Genomic DNA, 16,332 nt, shown 5'->3' with positions numbered 1-16,332 from the left:
ATTAGATTATAAATATATATTTGCTGTATAAGTTTTGTTTAAATTTCTTATAAATATTTGTATTTTTTGTGAATTTTTTGCGTCACAAGTATAAATCATGCCCTCTTTTTTAAAATGCACATCTTCGTTTATTTCATTTGTAATTTTTACAATATTAAAGTTTTCAATCATTTCAAGATGTAAAATATCCTGATTTACTTTTTTGTACTGGAAAAAATAATCTTCATCAATATAATGTATTTTTGTATCTGCACGCGCATTGAATAGAAAAATTCCATTTAAAATGATCTGTAAAATTTCTAGTTTAGGATTTTTTTTAAACAATTCCTTATACATTTCTTTCAATTTTAATGCAAAAAAATCCAATTTTTTATATTTGCAAATAGAAAAAATCATTTTGTCGAGTACAATTTCTTTTTTAGGATATTTTTTGTTTATCAATAGTGTTAAGTGAGTCGTAAAAATCTCTTCTAAAAATTTTCTGTCTTTTATATTATTGGGAATTATTAAATAAAATAAATATATTGATTCCACATTTTGATTACTCAAAATTTTGTTGAATAATTCACATTTTGATTTTTCTGAAAGCTTTAAGCTGATATCCTTTTTAAAAGCTAAATCAGGATGAATAAGTAAGATTTTTACTAGAAAATCTTCATCTGCATATCTACATATATTTAACAACAAGTTAAGTATAATTTCGTTTGATTCATTAAAATCAATCATATGTTTATCCATAACAAATCTCATTTCTTCTTTTCTTCGGTAAATTTCTTTATAATTTTGTTTATTTAATAAATTAACTATTGTTGAAAATGCATATTTTACATTTATACCAAGTTTAATCGATCTATCAATAAGTTTATTGCTAAATAACCCGTATTTTTTTGCTAAATTAAACCCAATTAATCTCGAATTACAATTTTTTGAATCTATTAATCGACAAATAAAAAATTCTATCTTACTATTAATTTTATCTATTATAATAAAAAACTCACTAATAACAGTTGATAATGCTATCAAAACAGATGGTTTAACAATATCTTTGGGTTTTATTATGTCGGCCTGCAAATCTAAAAACAAAGAATCTCTAGGAATTAATCTTTTCATTTCATAAAATTTAATATATAATTGAACAAGCTTTACTTTAAGAAAGGGGCACTTAACGGTATTATAAATAGATATAACAAAAAATATATCATTATCTGCTAAATCTACTTGTTCTCCATCAATCAATTTATCGTATAAAATTTGTACCTTAACGTAGGCTAGTGTATCACTACTTCCAACAATGGATATTTTACTTAAATTTGATAGTCGATTCTTGGCAATTACACCTTTTAAAATGTTTTTATCGGCAGTACTTGATATACAGATAAAATTGGAAAGATCGTTATAAATTCTCTGTTTTACTTGGATATTGCATAGAAAGTTTAAAGCACATTCTCTAAAGACGGGTGATTTAAGATCATTCATTACAGTGTTTACTGTCAAAATAAGAAGATTAGAATTTTTACACAACGTTAAACCAAGATATCCCGCCTTTTTGACATCAAAATCAGATGAACCACAAGCATTAACAAAAATAATTGGATCTACATCAATATCATTTATAACAAAATATACTAAAGAAAGGATCTTTGAATAAGTAATATTTTTATCTAAGTATAATTTTCTTCTTTCTGCTATAACTTTTTTAATAAAAGACTCTTTTGTTAAATTTCTTACTTCAGAAATAAAAATTGAAAGAGAGGTATTGGTTTTCAGTGTCATTTGTTATTTGCATCCGATGCAATTTATACAATTTGTTTCATACTTAAAACAAAATAAATATAAAACATTTTTAATTAATATGCTAGATAAATTTTAGATATAAAACAAACAAATTTGATAAGATATTTTTTAACATGTATTAACATAAACAAAAACAATATAATTAAAAACAAATAATTTACTGGATTTAATATTTTAATTTATGCAACATTAAATTAAAAAAGACTAAATTATATTTAAATTTAATTTTTTTAATAAAAGCTTTACTGGCCATTTAAACTATTATACTTCTCACAGATATCAACGAATTCTGTTTTTAAAGAAATTCCACCTATTAAAAATCCCTTAAGTTTATTTATACTGTGTAATAATTCAATGTTATCATAAGATACAGAACCACCATATAATATTCTACCAGATACATTAATACTTCTAGACCATCTTTGGATGTGTTCAATTACCTCAGAAATTTCTTCTTTTTTCGGAATAATACCTGATCCTATCGCCCATACTGGCTCATAAGCGATATCGATTTTAATCCCTTGTCCTACTACCGAAAAAAATTGATCATACAATACTTTCATATATTCATTACTTTCACGCTCTAAAGAATTTTCTCCAATGCAATAGATTACTCCAAGTCCTGCCGCAAGTGCATTATTAATCTTGGTTGTGAAATCTGATGAATTTTCATAAAAGTATCTTCTTCTCTCTGAATGTCCTATGATTACATATTTGGCATGATTTTCTTTCAGAAAAGAAGAAGGAGTTTCTCCCGTGTAAGGGCCACTTTCAAATTTACTACAATCTTGTCCCGAAATCGAAATATGATGTTTAGAATAATTAACTGTTTGCGGAATATAGATGTGAGGGAGTGCTATAGCAACTTCAATATTATTTAGATTTGATGGTATTTTATTAAAGACTTCGAAGTTTTTGTTAGCTTTCCAATTTCCTACAACTATTGGCTTCATTAAATTTATGAATTAGAAAAATTAAATACTAAATGTAACCAATAAAAAAATTAATCAATTAGATTTGAATTATAAAATATTATTATCTTTAATTTATTTGTAATAATATTTTATTTTAACAATTTATACATCCCTTTCTGTTAATTGATTTTTTAGATTTTTAACAAGTAAAAAGTGCCCCTTATTTTATGCAAGATCTCTTAAATTCAGAAAAAGAATTTAGCATATCTGTATTTGATGATATTGTGTTGAACTCTAGTGATCCTTTATCAAGTAAAAAAACTGAATCAGAAGAAATACTATTAAAATTTAAAAATCAGAGTACGTCTTGGACAAAAGTAGATTTTATACTAAAAAATTCTAAACAGCAACAATCGCATTATGTTGCTTTACAAATTTTAGAAGAAACAGTTAAAACTAAATGGTATATTTTAGAAGAAAATATAAAGCAAGGAATAAGAGATTATATTTTTCAGATGGTTGTAGAGAAGACTAAAGAAAATTGTCAGAGTTATGTTTTACATGAATTAAATCGAATTATTGTTGAAATAGCTAAACGTGATTGGCCAAAAAGATGGCCCAATTTTATTTCTGATCTTATTAACGTATCTACTTCAATTTCTATGGATGTTTGTAAAAATACACTTGAAATTTTAAAGAAACTTAATGAAGATATTTTTTTAAAATTGAATGATGGAATCACAACTGTCAAAAAAAGAATTTTGAGAAATCAGATGAAACAAGAATTTCCAACAATTTTCAATTTTTTAAAAATGATTTTAGAGTTTTCTAAAAATAATTCTGTAGATGATGCATTGTTGCAAACTACTCTATCAACATTTTCTGGATTTGTAAATTCTATGCCTGTTGATTTTATTTTTTTAACGGACATTGTAGAACTAGTTTGTGAACATATTAATTCATCACACAGTGTAGAAAGTTTAATGTGCTTAATTGAAATAGTAGATTTAGGAAGGGATAAGTCATTATTTAATAATGTGAATTTAATGAAAGCTAATGAAGAAAAAATTTGGATTATATTTTTGAATGCCTTTCAATTTTTAGAATTATATTTAAAAAAGTTTACAAAAGAAAAAGTATTTGAAATTTACAGACACATGGATACTTCTGAAAAAAATTTTATTTTTAGATTTTCGCAACTTTTTGCTAGTATTTTTGAATTTTACACTCCACTTTTAGAGTCGAAAAATATACAAACTACAAGAATTGCTTTGGAGCATATGATTTTATTTTCTAGGATTGATGATTCTAAAATATTTTTAGTACTTTTTGAAGTTTGGAATAAATTTGTTTTCGACTTATACACCGAATTTCCATTTAATAATCGGGAACCAAGAAGGAATTTAAGAAGATTTGAATATAAAGGTGTTTTAGTGCAATTGTTAAATTGTTTAGTAGAAAAAATGCCTAGGCCTGAAGAAGTATTTATTATTGTTAATGAATACGGAGAAATTATTAAGAATAAATTAATAGAAACAGATCAGATTGATTTTTATAAAAAAATGAAATCATGCTTGTATCATTTGGCTTTTTTAATCGAAGATGATTTAAAAAGATATTTTATTACGAAAACGGGAGCACAATTAGAAGTAGAAAAATGGGATTGGTCTAAAGTTAATAAGTTATGTTGGGCTATAGGATGTATATCAGGAGTATTTACAGAAAATTCAGAAAGAGACTTTTTTGTCTCTATTTTGAAATATTTACTTGTACTGTGTGATATGAGACCTTCTAGATTTGATAAAGCGGTTGTGGCATCTAATATTATGTTTATTATAGGACAATATCACAGGTTTCTTTTGCATAATAAAAGTTTCTTAAAAACAGTCGTAAAAAAGTTATTTGAATTTATGGACGAATCACACGAAGGTGTGAAAGATATGGCTTGTGACAATTTTTATAAAATTGCAGAAAGATGTCCAAGAGAAGTTTTACTGCAAAGAGAAGATAATATGATTTTTCTTACTTACATTCTACAGAATCTTAAAAATATTACTAAATCGTTAGAATTTTATCAAAAAAGATTTATTTACGAAGGTGTTCTAAATATTATTAAGGAAATTCCTAGAGAAGAAAGTAATAAAGAAACAATTCTTAAAAATATACAAAAATTATTAAGTTCTATTTGTGATACAAATATATTTTCAGATGAATATTTAGCTAACCTTGTAAATGTTGTCTCCTCCGTTGAAACAGTCAAAATGATTTCGCATGTTTTGAAGTCTCACTCTTTGATTTACAAATTTCTACCGTTTTCATGTGATTCAAGTTACGAATCTTTGTTCCCTTTGTATTTTAAATTATACGACTTAAGTAATAATATGATGTTAATGAGTAATGATCCAGATATTGTAGCAAATAGTAGAACTATAAATTCAAATATTAATGAATTATTTATTGAGATTATTAATGCCAAATTTACAAAAGAACAATTTATTACACAACTTTGTGAAAAAGTAATATATGATTTTAATAATAATCCCAAGTTTAAAGATCCTTTAATTATTTCTTTGGGAAAAAGTATAATTAAAAATATTAATAAAGAGAAAAACATACAATATGTACAGATTGAATTATTTTTTAATTCAGCTCTACTTAAACCTTCTATTCCTTACGTAATGAAGGCGGATAATAATCCTGAAATATCTTTAAATTATTTAGAACTTATTGAAGAATTTCTTGAGTCGTCTTTTAATACATTTTTTTCCAATTTATATGCCAGTGATTTGTTTGTTCCTGTTTATAATTCAGTTTTAAATTCGATTACATGTATGAGAGAAATATCAGATTTAGGTTTAAAAGTTTTAATTTTATTTTTTAAAAAGTGTTTTGAAACTAATCAATTACAATTCTTCTCACAGAACTACATTTTAACACTTGAGAATTTATTAGGTATTATTTTCGACAAAGATACAAAGCATAATTTTAAATTGCAATCTTCTTTATTAGCTTTAATGATTAATATATCTAGCAATATATCAAGCTTAAATAATTCTGAACCTAATGTTATGCTTCTTTCTAACCACATGCTGTCATTGTTTTCACAAAGTTTTTCGAACATAACAGAGAAATCTTTAAAGGTTTTTATAGCTGGCCTGTTTGAGTTGTCAAAAAATGAAGAAATGTTTAGGGAACATTTAGAAGATTTTAGTGTAAAAATTTATGAATTTGGAACTGATGAAGATTTAGAAGAAGAAATTGCTTTGAAAAATGAAAGAATCTTAAAAAGTCAAGAATTGAAATAAATTAATTATTTATTAAAAATTTGTTTGTTTTTTGATTAAAAAATTATATTATAAAAAGTCAAGTGTAGTGAAATAATAACTATTTTTAATAAATTTATTCTTTTTCATATTCCTTCATTTCAAATGCCTTTCTTGCTTTCTTAAGCTCTTCATTGGTCATCAATAAATGTTTTACTCTTAAATACTTCTTTCTATCTCTTTTAATGCAATAGAGCAAATCTTCAGTTTTAGTTTTCCCTTTAAGCTTAGCCATATTGTGTGTATCTACAAGTAATATTGTTAAATATTCTATTACATAATTATGTAATACTTCAGTAGTATCATTTCTTGGACAAGACACATCCCCAAATCCATACAACATCATTCTTACTTCTTTTAAAAAAGATATTTTTTTTCCTTCACGCATAAATAAAGGATTTAATAAATTTTAAAAAAGTCATGCATAAATACATTTATAAACAGACAAAAATCAAATATTCGAGCTGTCAAAATTTGATCAATCTAAATTATTTATAATTGTTAGAAGAAATTTTAAACCCATTTTATGGACAAAAAAGTTAATGAAATAGCTGAATCGATAAAGAAAGATACGAGTAATATTTTTATTGATTTATTTAATAGCAACAAGTCCAAAATAAAAGATAAATTGATATGGAATTATAATATTATACAGAGTGTTATAGTTCAACCGGTCACTATTACAACACCATCGACTCCGATAATTTTACATTACAAAGGGGAAATATTCTTTACATTTGATGGAAGAACATTATTTTTTGACAACAAGTTCAAAAATTTTCATATTTTTCTTCCATTTACAATTAAAGATGCGTGTTTCTACAATTTTAAAAAGAAATCCTCAGGCAGTCCCAAATGTGTGATTGTTACTTTGGACAGCCAAAACAAATTGTCATATTCAGGATTTAAAAAGTATTCTATAAATGAAAATAAGACTATTATTTCAAGAAATGTTTTACAAATGATTGAAAAAAACAATGAAATTTATTATTTATCTTTTAAAAAAGACAAATATTTTTTAAATTTTGTATCGGAAGATAATGGATATTTAAAACCAAAACAAATTGTGCAGAATATTACATCTACATTTCCTGTATCGTTTTTTTGGTTATCAAAAGGCCTTTACATAAACCACGGTAGAAGTTTTTTTGATGCAGCAGGTAAAAAATTTCGAACAAAAGGAGATAGTGTTTATGAGGTTTCCGATAAAATTGTTATTTATAACAAAACCAAAGAAGGAGTTGTACTTTCATTGGTTAATAATAACTTTGAAATAAAAAACGAATTGATTATTGAAAGTACTAGTCATATTGTAAAAATTTGTGCTGTTTTTAAAATGATTTGTTGTAGAATTGGATATAAAATGTATTTTGTTGATGTTTTAAGAAATGAACTTGTTATTGTTAAAGAGATTTCTTGTCCTACTAACATTTTAGATTTTTCTGTCAATTCTAATGGTCTAAATAATATTATTCTGTGCTTTTTGTGTAGAAAATTTACAGAAGTGAAAGATAATGATCCCAAATCTAAAGATTTACAGGATATTATATACATAAGAGACTTGTCTTTTGATTCTAAAGATGTTTCAAGTAATTCTTTAGGTGATGTGACAAGTAATATTTGTCCTAAGCCTGACGTTAATTCTGCGATTTATAATCCTTTTAAAACGTCAAATGATGCTAACTTTGAAAAAGAATTTCTAGAAGATTCATCAGATAATAAGAATACTATATTTGTTAATAATGATGTCAATGAAAGCATTTCGAGAAAGTTTAATTTTTCATCAAAAAGTGCGGAAAATCTTACAGTTAATTCCACATTGTTTGATGGGGTCTCTTTTTGTAAAAATAAGGACTTTTTTTCGAGGCCAGTTACTAAAAATGAATACTCGCCTTCAAGTTTAAATTCTATTTTTGGACAAAATGATTTAATGTCTGATAAGCGGAATACTGTGATTGGCGGGGTATCGGATCCATTGCGAAATACTGAAAGTCATTTTCTTAAACAAAATCAATCTGAGTCAATTCTGAATAAAACAAATGGATTTATTAATACTAGTAATAATAATTATTGTAATCTTTTTACTGATGCGTTAGGTAAATATAATGAAGATTATAATAATCTTTCTAAATCGCCTTTAGAACTTAACACTGTGCTAGATAATAAAAAACCATCTACTACTGAAAATTATAATAATCCTTTTATAAGCAGTTCACATTTTTCTTCTAATGAAAGTAAAAATGGTTTATTAAATAAATCCGCATCTCTCTCAGAAAAAGCTGATAATGAAGATACAAAATCAAGTCCTTCATTTGGTGTCTTATTTAATACAAAAAATAGTAATATGGATTTTGAATCTTGCATTTTAAATCACTTTTCTAGGTTAGAAAAAAGATTTGATGAATTCGAGCGTGTATCTAAACAAAATCAAATAGAGCTGGTTGACAAATGTATGAATGCTGTAACTAGCTCTTTGTTAGATTTCTTAGATAAAAATGTTAAAGAAGAAATAAAAAAAGTAAACAAACTTGTAGATGAGTTAAGTAACAAAATTACTTTATTTAGTAATAAACATGTTGATGAAGAAAAGTTATTGCAATTTACAAAAGAGATTATTTGTGATTCTCTTTTACCTGTTGTTGAAGCTTCGATGGATGAAATGAGAGTTCAAGTCGTCGCAGAAATGTCTAATTTTAAAGATTCTGAATACATGCAAGATTTACAAGACGCTATTTCGTATTTAAAGTGTACAGAAGAACATTCTCTACTTAAAAAGTACATTAAGTCAAGTAACTTTAATAAGGCCATTGAGCTTGTTCTTAAAGGAACAAATAAAGATTTAGAAGAGCTGTTATTTATAATTAAACCAGAGCAATTAGAATCTGTGATTTCTAAAAATCTAATTGCATTACTCGAAAAAATAATTCTGTACATCAAGGACGGTTATGAAAAAAACATTGATGACATTATTTACAACTTATTGACGTATATCGAACTTGAAAGTTTAGATGATGATGAACTAAGAACCTTAATTGTTATACTTTCTCAAATTAAGGACAGTGAATTGTTTACAACAGATAATAATAAGCAAATTATTGTGCTAGTTGATTTTCTAAAATTTAAGATACCTAAAATTCTTTTTAAAAGGCAAAAATCATTAAAAAATTAGGTATGTTAATTTTTGTAAATACTTTTTATCTTAAGTTAGAAGAAACACATATTTGAATAACAGAGTACTAAATTCTAGTATAATTTTCAACTGCTAATTAACTGTGATATATATTTATTGTCATCTTTTAGTCCCATCATTCATTTTTTTACTAACAAAATTAAAAACAATTTGTAAATTATTATAGCTTTAAATCATCAATAGCTATGCCATAATATTAACATTGTTTTTTATAATAAAAAATAACTTTTTTTATAATTTATACAAATTATATAAACATTTTCTTTTTATGTTTTAACTGTAAATAAATTTTTTATCTTTTATGCATATTTTTTGTACCCTTAATATGTTTGAAAGAAGAATATGCTCATTTACTAAAAGACCAATAGCTAGTTCAGATAAATCTAGTGTTCAGATTACTCTAGCTGACATAGATGAAAATGGCAGATTATTAGATACAATATCTACTTATGATGTGTGTGGAGTAGTAAGAAAAAATGGGTTATCTGATGGATATTTAACAGACAAGATTTATGGTGATGACTATTAAATTAATAAATTATTTTTTCTACCCTTTTATGTTAGAATCTACGTGTCCTGTGTGTAAGACAGATTCTTATTTGAATCCTGAAATGGTTCTTTTTATTAGTCCGTGTTTTCATAAAATGTGCGAATCATGTCTACGACGACATTACATTAATGGCATAAATAAATGTCCTGAATGTGGTGTAGAACTTCGTAAAGTTAATTACATGTCTGCCACTTTTGAAGATATAGAAGTAGAAAAAGAATGTAGAATTAGAAGACAATTAGATAGATTTATAAAAACAGAAGAAGATTTTGACACACCTGTTGAATATAATGATTATCTAGAAGAAATAGAAAATTTGGTATATGAACTTTTAGAATACAAAAGTGATTCTCTCATTAAAAAGAAAATAAATGAGATAGCAGCTGCATCAACTAAAGCAGTAGCACAGAAAAAGAATATTGAGCTAGAAGAAGTATTTGTTGTTGATAAATCTATTAAACCACTAATACAGGAATATAGAGATATTGAGATTCCTGGCAACATTTTAAATCCCAGTCTTAGTGGTGGATTATCAAAAGATTTTATAATTTCATTTTTAATTAGTTTGTAAAATATACTTTTATTAATTAAATATGATTATAAATTAAAAAGATTTATTTTGTGATTTGCTTTTTCCCATGTTTTCTACAATCAATGGTACAAAATTCAAATGTGAAAAAGATGATATTGAAAATGAAATAGTAAAACGGACAGGAGCAGATAAAGATAAAATTATTATACATAACGAATTTGTAGGTTTTTTTAATTGTAAAGAAACAGAAGGATGTGATAATAATATTTTTAAGGAATATGGTGTACCAGACAAGGTGTATTGGTCTAGTAAACCATCCAATGAATTCTTAGACTACAAAAGAGGTAAAATTACTAAAAATAAAAAATTTAAATCGTTTATCGATGGATGTGATCCCAATAGAACGGCACAAATATTTAAACATTTACTTTGTGATGATGAAGAAGAAGAAGAAAATAAACAAAAAATTCATGTAGAATTAGATAAATATATACAACTAATAGAATCTGGTAAAGATTTAAACGATGAAGATAAACAAATTGTGTGTGATAACATGGAAGAAGTATTAAGACAAATATTTTCTAGAAAAAATTAAATAAAAACTTAATTTTAATGTTTAGTATTATTTTTTTTTGTATATTATAATCTAGTTTATATTTTTTTTGATTTGAATAAAATTGTTTAAATTTTGTTTTTAAAATAAAAGTGCTATTTTAATAATCTGACTTCTTTAAAAATGTACCCTTCATCAAAAAAAAATATTTGCGAAATTGACAAACAAATTTTAGATAAAATCACTATTTATAAAAATAATAAAATTAATAAATATAATGATTTAATTTTAGAGAATGCAGATTTATTTTCTGTCACAAATGATGATTTAGTTGAAACCATTTATTATTCATGTTTATTTTCTAAACCTAAAGAAAGACTGTTTACATTTACTGTTAATAGTGAACTATCTTTTTATCGTTTAGCATGTCTTATACATCCTAAGTTATCAAATATTTATTTTTTTAACATAAAAAATTTTATTATTTGTGATATTTCTGATGATGTGATGCGTAATAAAATTTTAAATATGTTTTGTACATCCCAAACAGTTTTTGTTGATTTTACAACTCCTATTAAAAGTCTTATTAAAGAGTCGAAACTAGACATTATTTTTTTTATAAATAAAGAATTTTACAAGATAAAAATAAAAAACATTCTTAAGGTTCATAGAAATATTACTGATTATTTTCGGTATACAAATGTGAAAATAGAAGATGTTAAATGCCATTTATGTTGTAAAAATAATTGGGAAATTATATTAGATAAGAATTTTGTTCTTACAGAAAAATTTTATAAATTCTGCAAAACTTGTTTAGAAATAATTAGAAAAATTCCATTAATTTAATACAGTATAAATAATTTTAATAAAACAATACTAACTTTTCTTATTTTTATTTATTTTAATTAGTTAAAAAGGATTTATATTACTTCGAAAAAACTAATAACATCTTTGTACTCTTTTTATATCAATTTGTTAAATCATCCTTATAGTCTTCTAAAAATAGTTCTATATTTTTTTTATCAGAAATTTCTAATAGCTTATAAAATAGTAAAAAGTCCAGATCCTTTTTATCAAAAAGATTTTTTATAAATTCACAAAGTAAATTATTTCTATGAAAAAGTAAATTTACCTCTTTTTTCAACTCAATAATTTTTGTATCTTTAGTGGATCCTATTAACTTATTGTTTAGAATGTCCTTACGTTTATATTCACTTTTCATAAAAAGTATATTATTTTGAATTACTTTCTCTTTACTTTTTAAATCATGTTCTAAATTACGAACCTCTTTCTTTAGTCTATAAATCGTACTATCGAGAGTTGCAACATTTGTTTCTAATTCAATAACTTTTTTATTTGCTTGATTAAGTTGTTCTTTAAGTTTTATATTTAAATTGTATAACTTTTTATTTTCAGAAATAAATTCTTCAAGTTTTTTCAAATGCAAATCCATAAAAGAAGAGTAAAAAATTACAAAAAAATAGCATAGGCTAAATAATTCACTTTACAAGTGGCTTATACCATATAAGGTATAAGACTTAGAATAGCTTTAATGTCTCAGCTAGCATTAGTTCTATCTCCGTATATACATCATTGATAGACGATCTCCATACGCAAGGACAACCCCTTTTGTGCTAAAAAAATATTTATAAAAAAAAATTTGTTTGTATTTATAAACAAAGTTGTATAATAATTATTTTTAATTTTTATTGTAGGATGTATTAATGAAACATTAAGTTTCAATATATGTTTAACATGTGATTTAGTTGACATGTCAATATTGAAATAATTATAATAAAATAAACCCATTTTTATTTTCAACAATTATACAAAAATAGTAGCATAAAAAGAAGAATTTAAATTAAAAACTAAAAAAATACAAACTTAAGATTTAGTTATTTAAAGAAATTATTATAAACCTAAAACTTTACATAATATAGACAAAAATACAGGTCCGTACTTATTTATACATCTTATAAAACAAAATTTTTTATGATTCTTATACAAGCTACTATTAATTTATTTCTTCTTTAAAAAATTAAATAAGTTGCCCTGTTTGCTTTTCTTAACATTAATTTTCTTTTCTGGTAAGTTTGGAGATTCTACAATTGTTTCTTGTTTAAAATAATCATTAACATCTTCTAAGTCTTTATTACTAAGAATATAAAGGATATCTCCTGAATATTTAGATAGTGAAAGCTTTGTAGTCTTATCATCTACTTCTTTATTAATATAAATTTGTGTGTATTTTGATGTGTCAACTTTTTTAAAATCAGATAAATGCTTTTTAAAAATTACTTCAGTTTTCATATTAAAGGGATAAAATTTGAACCAAATAACAGCTATGAGAATAATAATAACTGAGAACTAAATGAAAGAAGTGATATTTTTAATATATAATAAACTTTACTTTTTTAGAGTAGGCATAAACACATTTTTATGTTACTAGAATAAAATATAAACCTTAAAAATATTTTATTTGATTTTATACATAATAATTTAAATATATAAGTATTGTTGTAAATGTCATGTATTCTTACTATACTCGTATTTTGTTACTAATAAGCCTTAAATTTAAGGATATCTAATATTTACTTATTTAATAAATTGATAAAACATATGTGTTAGTTAATCTTAACTCTTGTGCTCATTAAAGTATTTTAGTAATTTTGATTTGAAATATCAAACTTTTAATATTTTACTACATCGTAAAAGTTATTTAAATTTACATAAATAATGTTCTAATAAATGAAGGAAAAAATGAAATTAAAGAATATTATTTTTAAGTCTGTAAATTTTAAATATATTAAACTTTTAAATTAATAAAAATATACTATTATTAAATTTTATTTACCCAAATACATAGGCTCATTAAGTATATCAACTTCTCCCTTCTGATTTATATCCCAATCCTCACCATTTAATGTTCTTTCAAGATCTATTACTAAAAATTGCTGCTCTGGATCTGTTATATTACAAGATTCAATAAATAACTCATAATAATTTCCAGATTTATTAAATTTTCCTTTCTTAAAGCAGTAGCTTTCTGAATTAGAAATAGTATTATAATCCGTGCGTGGTGAAATCTTCCAGCCATCAGATGAACTTTTTGAGTTCTCAAGTTTTATGCTATATTTCAAATCGGATGTCATAACTCCTTTAGTTATAAATCTACCACTCATTGTTCTCAATCCTCCTCTTGATTCTTCATACACAAAAGTGTTTTCCTTTACAAAGTCATTTGTTGAAGGAACAAGAACTATATCATTTGTATATGAACCAGTAGAATGAACAGACATTTCAAAATCTCTGTCTTTAGATAGAACCTTTATTCGATGCATGGTAGCTAATATTCTTACAGTGTAAAGAATAAAAAACATAACTGTTAAATCTTTTGCTGATTTTATATTTTTTATATAAAACACAGTTTCAAAAACCAAGAAGCGTTTTGTGAATTACAAAAAATAGAGCAAAATAACTGAAGGAATTTTAATAGAAATTCCCAAAGATTTATTTAGGCATTTATAAATTAAAATTAAGTATAAATGTTAACAGTAAAGCAACTAAATTCCTTACATAACATAAGATAAGTCATTACTATACAACTTAAAAAAATATATTTGATACAAAACATTTTATTGATTAAAAGTTTCTAAAACATCATAATAGTATATATTTTACTACAATTTTGTTTATTTAAATTAATTAAAAAGCATTCTAACTAAAATTTAAATTTTATTAAAATATACTTTTTGATTGAATTAAATATTGTGTTTTTTTAAGTTTTGTTAAACTTGATATTTTAATTAAATTATATAGATTTTAGTAAAAATTAATTTATTTATTAAATGTCTCTATTTTATTTATGCTTTAAGTTAAAAAATTTAATATTTTTAAGACTACACTAAAATTAATTAATTATGAATTAATAATGTAATAGTAAAATTAGAAACCTGATTTTTATTAAAATAATATTTTATTAGTATTCTTCCGATTGTTGGTTCAATTTTGTAGTATCAACAAGCATATCATGGTTTATTGGTTCAGCATTGTGATTAAAAGCAAACAAAGTGTTTAATTCTCCTATTGTTGTATTAACACGCTTAAATCCATCTTTTTTATCTTTAATAATTACTTCAACAGGTGTGTCTTTCTCATATGCTTTTAAAGCCATATTCAATATTACTGGACTTCCTTCATCATAGTCATTTTTAATAGTTTCTATTCGTCCCTTCTCATCTTCGTTTTTTTCGTATTTAAATCTTTGATAAATATTCTGTGCTTTACATTTGCTAAGAATAACTGAATTAAATGAATCCATTTTCTTTCCTACACTTAAACAATATCCATCTTCTGTTTTAAATTTAAACCTTCCATCTTCTGCTAAGGGCTCCCATTTCGTATAAACGTATTTATTATCACAAAATTGTATTTCTTTGCTGAATATTTTAGTGCACAGTTCTTTACCATTAACTTTTAGATATTTTTTGTCCCTGTCATATTCCACAATTGAAAGATCTTTGTTGCTCCCCAAATCTGTTTTAGCTACCCATCTTAGCTTATTTGTTCCAGTATCAGCAAGTCTTAAGTCTTTATTTCCTTCTGGTACGAGCTCGCCTTTAAGTGAAGCAAAGCTGTGCGAAATAAAAAAAAATATCATTTCTGCCCTAAAAACTTAAGTTATAAATATTTTAAGATGAAACATGTTTTAAATTACAAAACTGTATCATTATTTATTATTAACTTTACATTAACATTTTATAAAACAATTAGTAATAATTTACCACATTACAAAATATAAATACTTGTAAGAATTTTAAACAGAATTTGATTTTAATAATAAATTGTTATCAATAAGACAATAACGATTATTTCATAAACCAAATTTAGTATTATAAACTGACATTTGTTAAATTTATTGTAAATTTTTTACCCCAAAAAATGAATAAAAATGCAGATACAGGAGATGTTAAATATCTAAAAATACAAGTAATTGGAGGAGAACTCCCCGGTCCAGTTTTGGCACAGAGAGCGGGTTCATGGGGTATACCAATAAAGAAAGTAGGTGAGGATATTAAAGCAGCCACTGCAGAATATAAAAGCCTTAAAGTTATGGTCGGTGTTACAGTATCAGGAGGAAAAGCCACAGTGGAGGTCTTACCTAATACATCTACTTTAATTATCAAAGCATTGAGAGAACCACCAAGAGATAGAAAGAAGGTTAAAAATATTAAACACGATGGAGACTTAAAATTTAGTGATGTTATTGAAATAGCTAAGAAAATTAGAATTAAATCATTTAGTAAAAAATTAGCAGGAACTGTTAAAGAAGTTCTTGGAACATGCTATTCGGTTGGATGTACTGTTGAAGGCAGAACACCTAGAGAAGTTACAGCTTCTATCAATTCTGGGGAGATTAGAATTCCAGATGAATAAATTTTTTATTTATACTTTTATGCGTGCATAATTTAGTAAT

The 16,332-nt window shown here is 24.5% G+C and overlaps 14 protein-coding genes across 14 annotated transcripts; 7 read left to right on the top strand and 7 right to left on the bottom strand.

Moving 5' to 3' along the window:
• Positions 1 to 6: 6 nt before the first annotated feature.
• Positions 7 to 1,773, bottom strand: AAJ76_1400050504 (hypothetical protein; the record flags this gene model as incomplete). Its single annotated transcript, XM_024474039.1, has 1 exon — positions 7 to 1,773. One exon carries the CDS (start codon positions 1,771 to 1,773, stop codon positions 7 to 9), a length of 1,767 nt encoding a protein of 588 aa, XP_024331450.1.
• A 263-nt stretch (positions 1,774 to 2,036) lies between these two features.
• Positions 2,037 to 2,747, bottom strand: AAJ76_1400049530 (triosephosphate isomerase; the record flags this gene model as incomplete). The annotated part of the gene is made up of 1 exon (XM_024474037.1): positions 2,037 to 2,747. One exon carries the CDS (start codon positions 2,745 to 2,747, stop codon positions 2,037 to 2,039), a length of 711 nt encoding a protein of 236 aa, XP_024331449.1.
• Positions 2,748 to 2,935: 188 nt separating this feature from the next.
• Positions 2,936 to 6,013, top strand: AAJ76_1400049341 (exportin 1; the record flags this gene model as incomplete). Its single annotated transcript, XM_024474036.1, has 1 exon — positions 2,936 to 6,013. The coding sequence occupies one exon, from the start codon at positions 2,936 to 2,938 to the stop codon at positions 6,011 to 6,013; it is 3,078 nt and encodes a 1,025-aa protein (XP_024331448.1).
• A 94-nt stretch (positions 6,014 to 6,107) lies between these two features.
• AAJ76_1400045858 (transcription initiation factor tfiid subunit) lies at positions 6,108 to 6,419 on the bottom strand (the record flags this gene model as incomplete). The annotated part of the gene is made up of 1 exon (XM_024474034.1): positions 6,108 to 6,419. One exon carries the CDS (start codon positions 6,417 to 6,419, stop codon positions 6,108 to 6,110), a length of 312 nt encoding a protein of 103 aa, XP_024331447.1.
• A 138-nt stretch (positions 6,420 to 6,557) lies between these two features.
• On the top strand, positions 6,558 to 9,200 carry AAJ76_1400045719 (hypothetical protein; the record flags this gene model as incomplete). The annotated part of the gene is made up of 1 exon (XM_024474033.1): positions 6,558 to 9,200. The coding sequence occupies one exon, from the start codon at positions 6,558 to 6,560 to the stop codon at positions 9,198 to 9,200; it is 2,643 nt and encodes an 880-aa protein (XP_024331446.1).
• A 346-nt stretch (positions 9,201 to 9,546) lies between these two features.
• Positions 9,547 to 9,750, top strand: AAJ76_1400042730 (ribosomal protein s21e; the record flags this gene model as incomplete). The annotated part of the gene is made up of 1 exon (XM_024474032.1): positions 9,547 to 9,750. One exon carries the CDS (start codon positions 9,547 to 9,549, stop codon positions 9,748 to 9,750), a length of 204 nt encoding a protein of 67 aa, XP_024331445.1.
• Positions 9,751 to 9,778: 28 nt separating this feature from the next.
• On the top strand, positions 9,779 to 10,342 carry AAJ76_1400042498 (cdk-activating kinase assembly factor mat1; the record flags this gene model as incomplete). The annotated part of the gene is made up of 1 exon (XM_024474031.1): positions 9,779 to 10,342. One exon carries the CDS (start codon positions 9,779 to 9,781, stop codon positions 10,340 to 10,342), a length of 564 nt encoding a protein of 187 aa, XP_024331444.1.
• Positions 10,343 to 10,409: 67 nt separating this feature from the next.
• AAJ76_1400041867 (hypothetical protein) lies at positions 10,410 to 10,898 on the top strand (the record flags this gene model as incomplete). Its single annotated transcript, XM_024474029.1, has 1 exon — positions 10,410 to 10,898. The coding sequence occupies one exon, from the start codon at positions 10,410 to 10,412 to the stop codon at positions 10,896 to 10,898; it is 489 nt and encodes a 162-aa protein (XP_024331443.1).
• Positions 10,899 to 11,039: 141 nt separating this feature from the next.
• Positions 11,040 to 11,702, top strand: AAJ76_1400041237 (hypothetical protein; the record flags this gene model as incomplete). Its single annotated transcript, XM_024474028.1, has 1 exon — positions 11,040 to 11,702. One exon carries the CDS (start codon positions 11,040 to 11,042, stop codon positions 11,700 to 11,702), a length of 663 nt encoding a protein of 220 aa, XP_024331442.1.
• A 121-nt stretch (positions 11,703 to 11,823) lies between these two features.
• On the bottom strand, positions 11,824 to 12,309 carry AAJ76_1400039968 (hypothetical protein; the record flags this gene model as incomplete). Its single annotated transcript, XM_024474027.1, has 1 exon — positions 11,824 to 12,309. The coding sequence occupies one exon, from the start codon at positions 12,307 to 12,309 to the stop codon at positions 11,824 to 11,826; it is 486 nt and encodes a 161-aa protein (XP_024331441.1).
• A 566-nt stretch (positions 12,310 to 12,875) lies between these two features.
• On the bottom strand, positions 12,876 to 13,166 carry AAJ76_1400039111 (hypothetical protein; the record flags this gene model as incomplete). Its single annotated transcript, XM_024474026.1, has 1 exon — positions 12,876 to 13,166. One exon carries the CDS (start codon positions 13,164 to 13,166, stop codon positions 12,876 to 12,878), a length of 291 nt encoding a protein of 96 aa, XP_024331440.1.
• Positions 13,167 to 13,702: 536 nt separating this feature from the next.
• AAJ76_1400038041 (hypothetical protein) lies at positions 13,703 to 14,236 on the bottom strand (the record flags this gene model as incomplete). Its single annotated transcript, XM_024474025.1, has 1 exon — positions 13,703 to 14,236. One exon carries the CDS (start codon positions 14,234 to 14,236, stop codon positions 13,703 to 13,705), a length of 534 nt encoding a protein of 177 aa, XP_024331439.1.
• A 599-nt stretch (positions 14,237 to 14,835) lies between these two features.
• Positions 14,836 to 15,516, bottom strand: AAJ76_1400036761 (hypothetical protein; the record flags this gene model as incomplete). The annotated part of the gene is made up of 1 exon (XM_024474024.1): positions 14,836 to 15,516. The coding sequence occupies one exon, from the start codon at positions 15,514 to 15,516 to the stop codon at positions 14,836 to 14,838; it is 681 nt and encodes a 226-aa protein (XP_024331438.1).
• Positions 15,517 to 15,797: 281 nt separating this feature from the next.
• Positions 15,798 to 16,292, top strand: AAJ76_1400036479 (60s ribosomal protein l12; the record flags this gene model as incomplete). Its single annotated transcript, XM_024474023.1, has 1 exon — positions 15,798 to 16,292. One exon carries the CDS (start codon positions 15,798 to 15,800, stop codon positions 16,290 to 16,292), a length of 495 nt encoding a protein of 164 aa, XP_024331437.1.
• Between the last annotated feature and the right edge of the window lie 40 nt (positions 16,293 to 16,332).

This window comes from Vairimorpha ceranae, assembly GCF_000988165.1.
Source record: "Vairimorpha ceranae strain PA08 1199 chromosome Unknown NODE_14, whole genome shotgun sequence".
Classification (NCBI taxonomy): domain Eukaryota; kingdom Fungi; phylum Microsporidia; family Nosematidae; genus Vairimorpha; species Vairimorpha ceranae.
The sequence above is the reverse complement of the archived record's forward strand: the minus strand, read 5'-3'. Positions and strand labels throughout refer to the sequence as shown.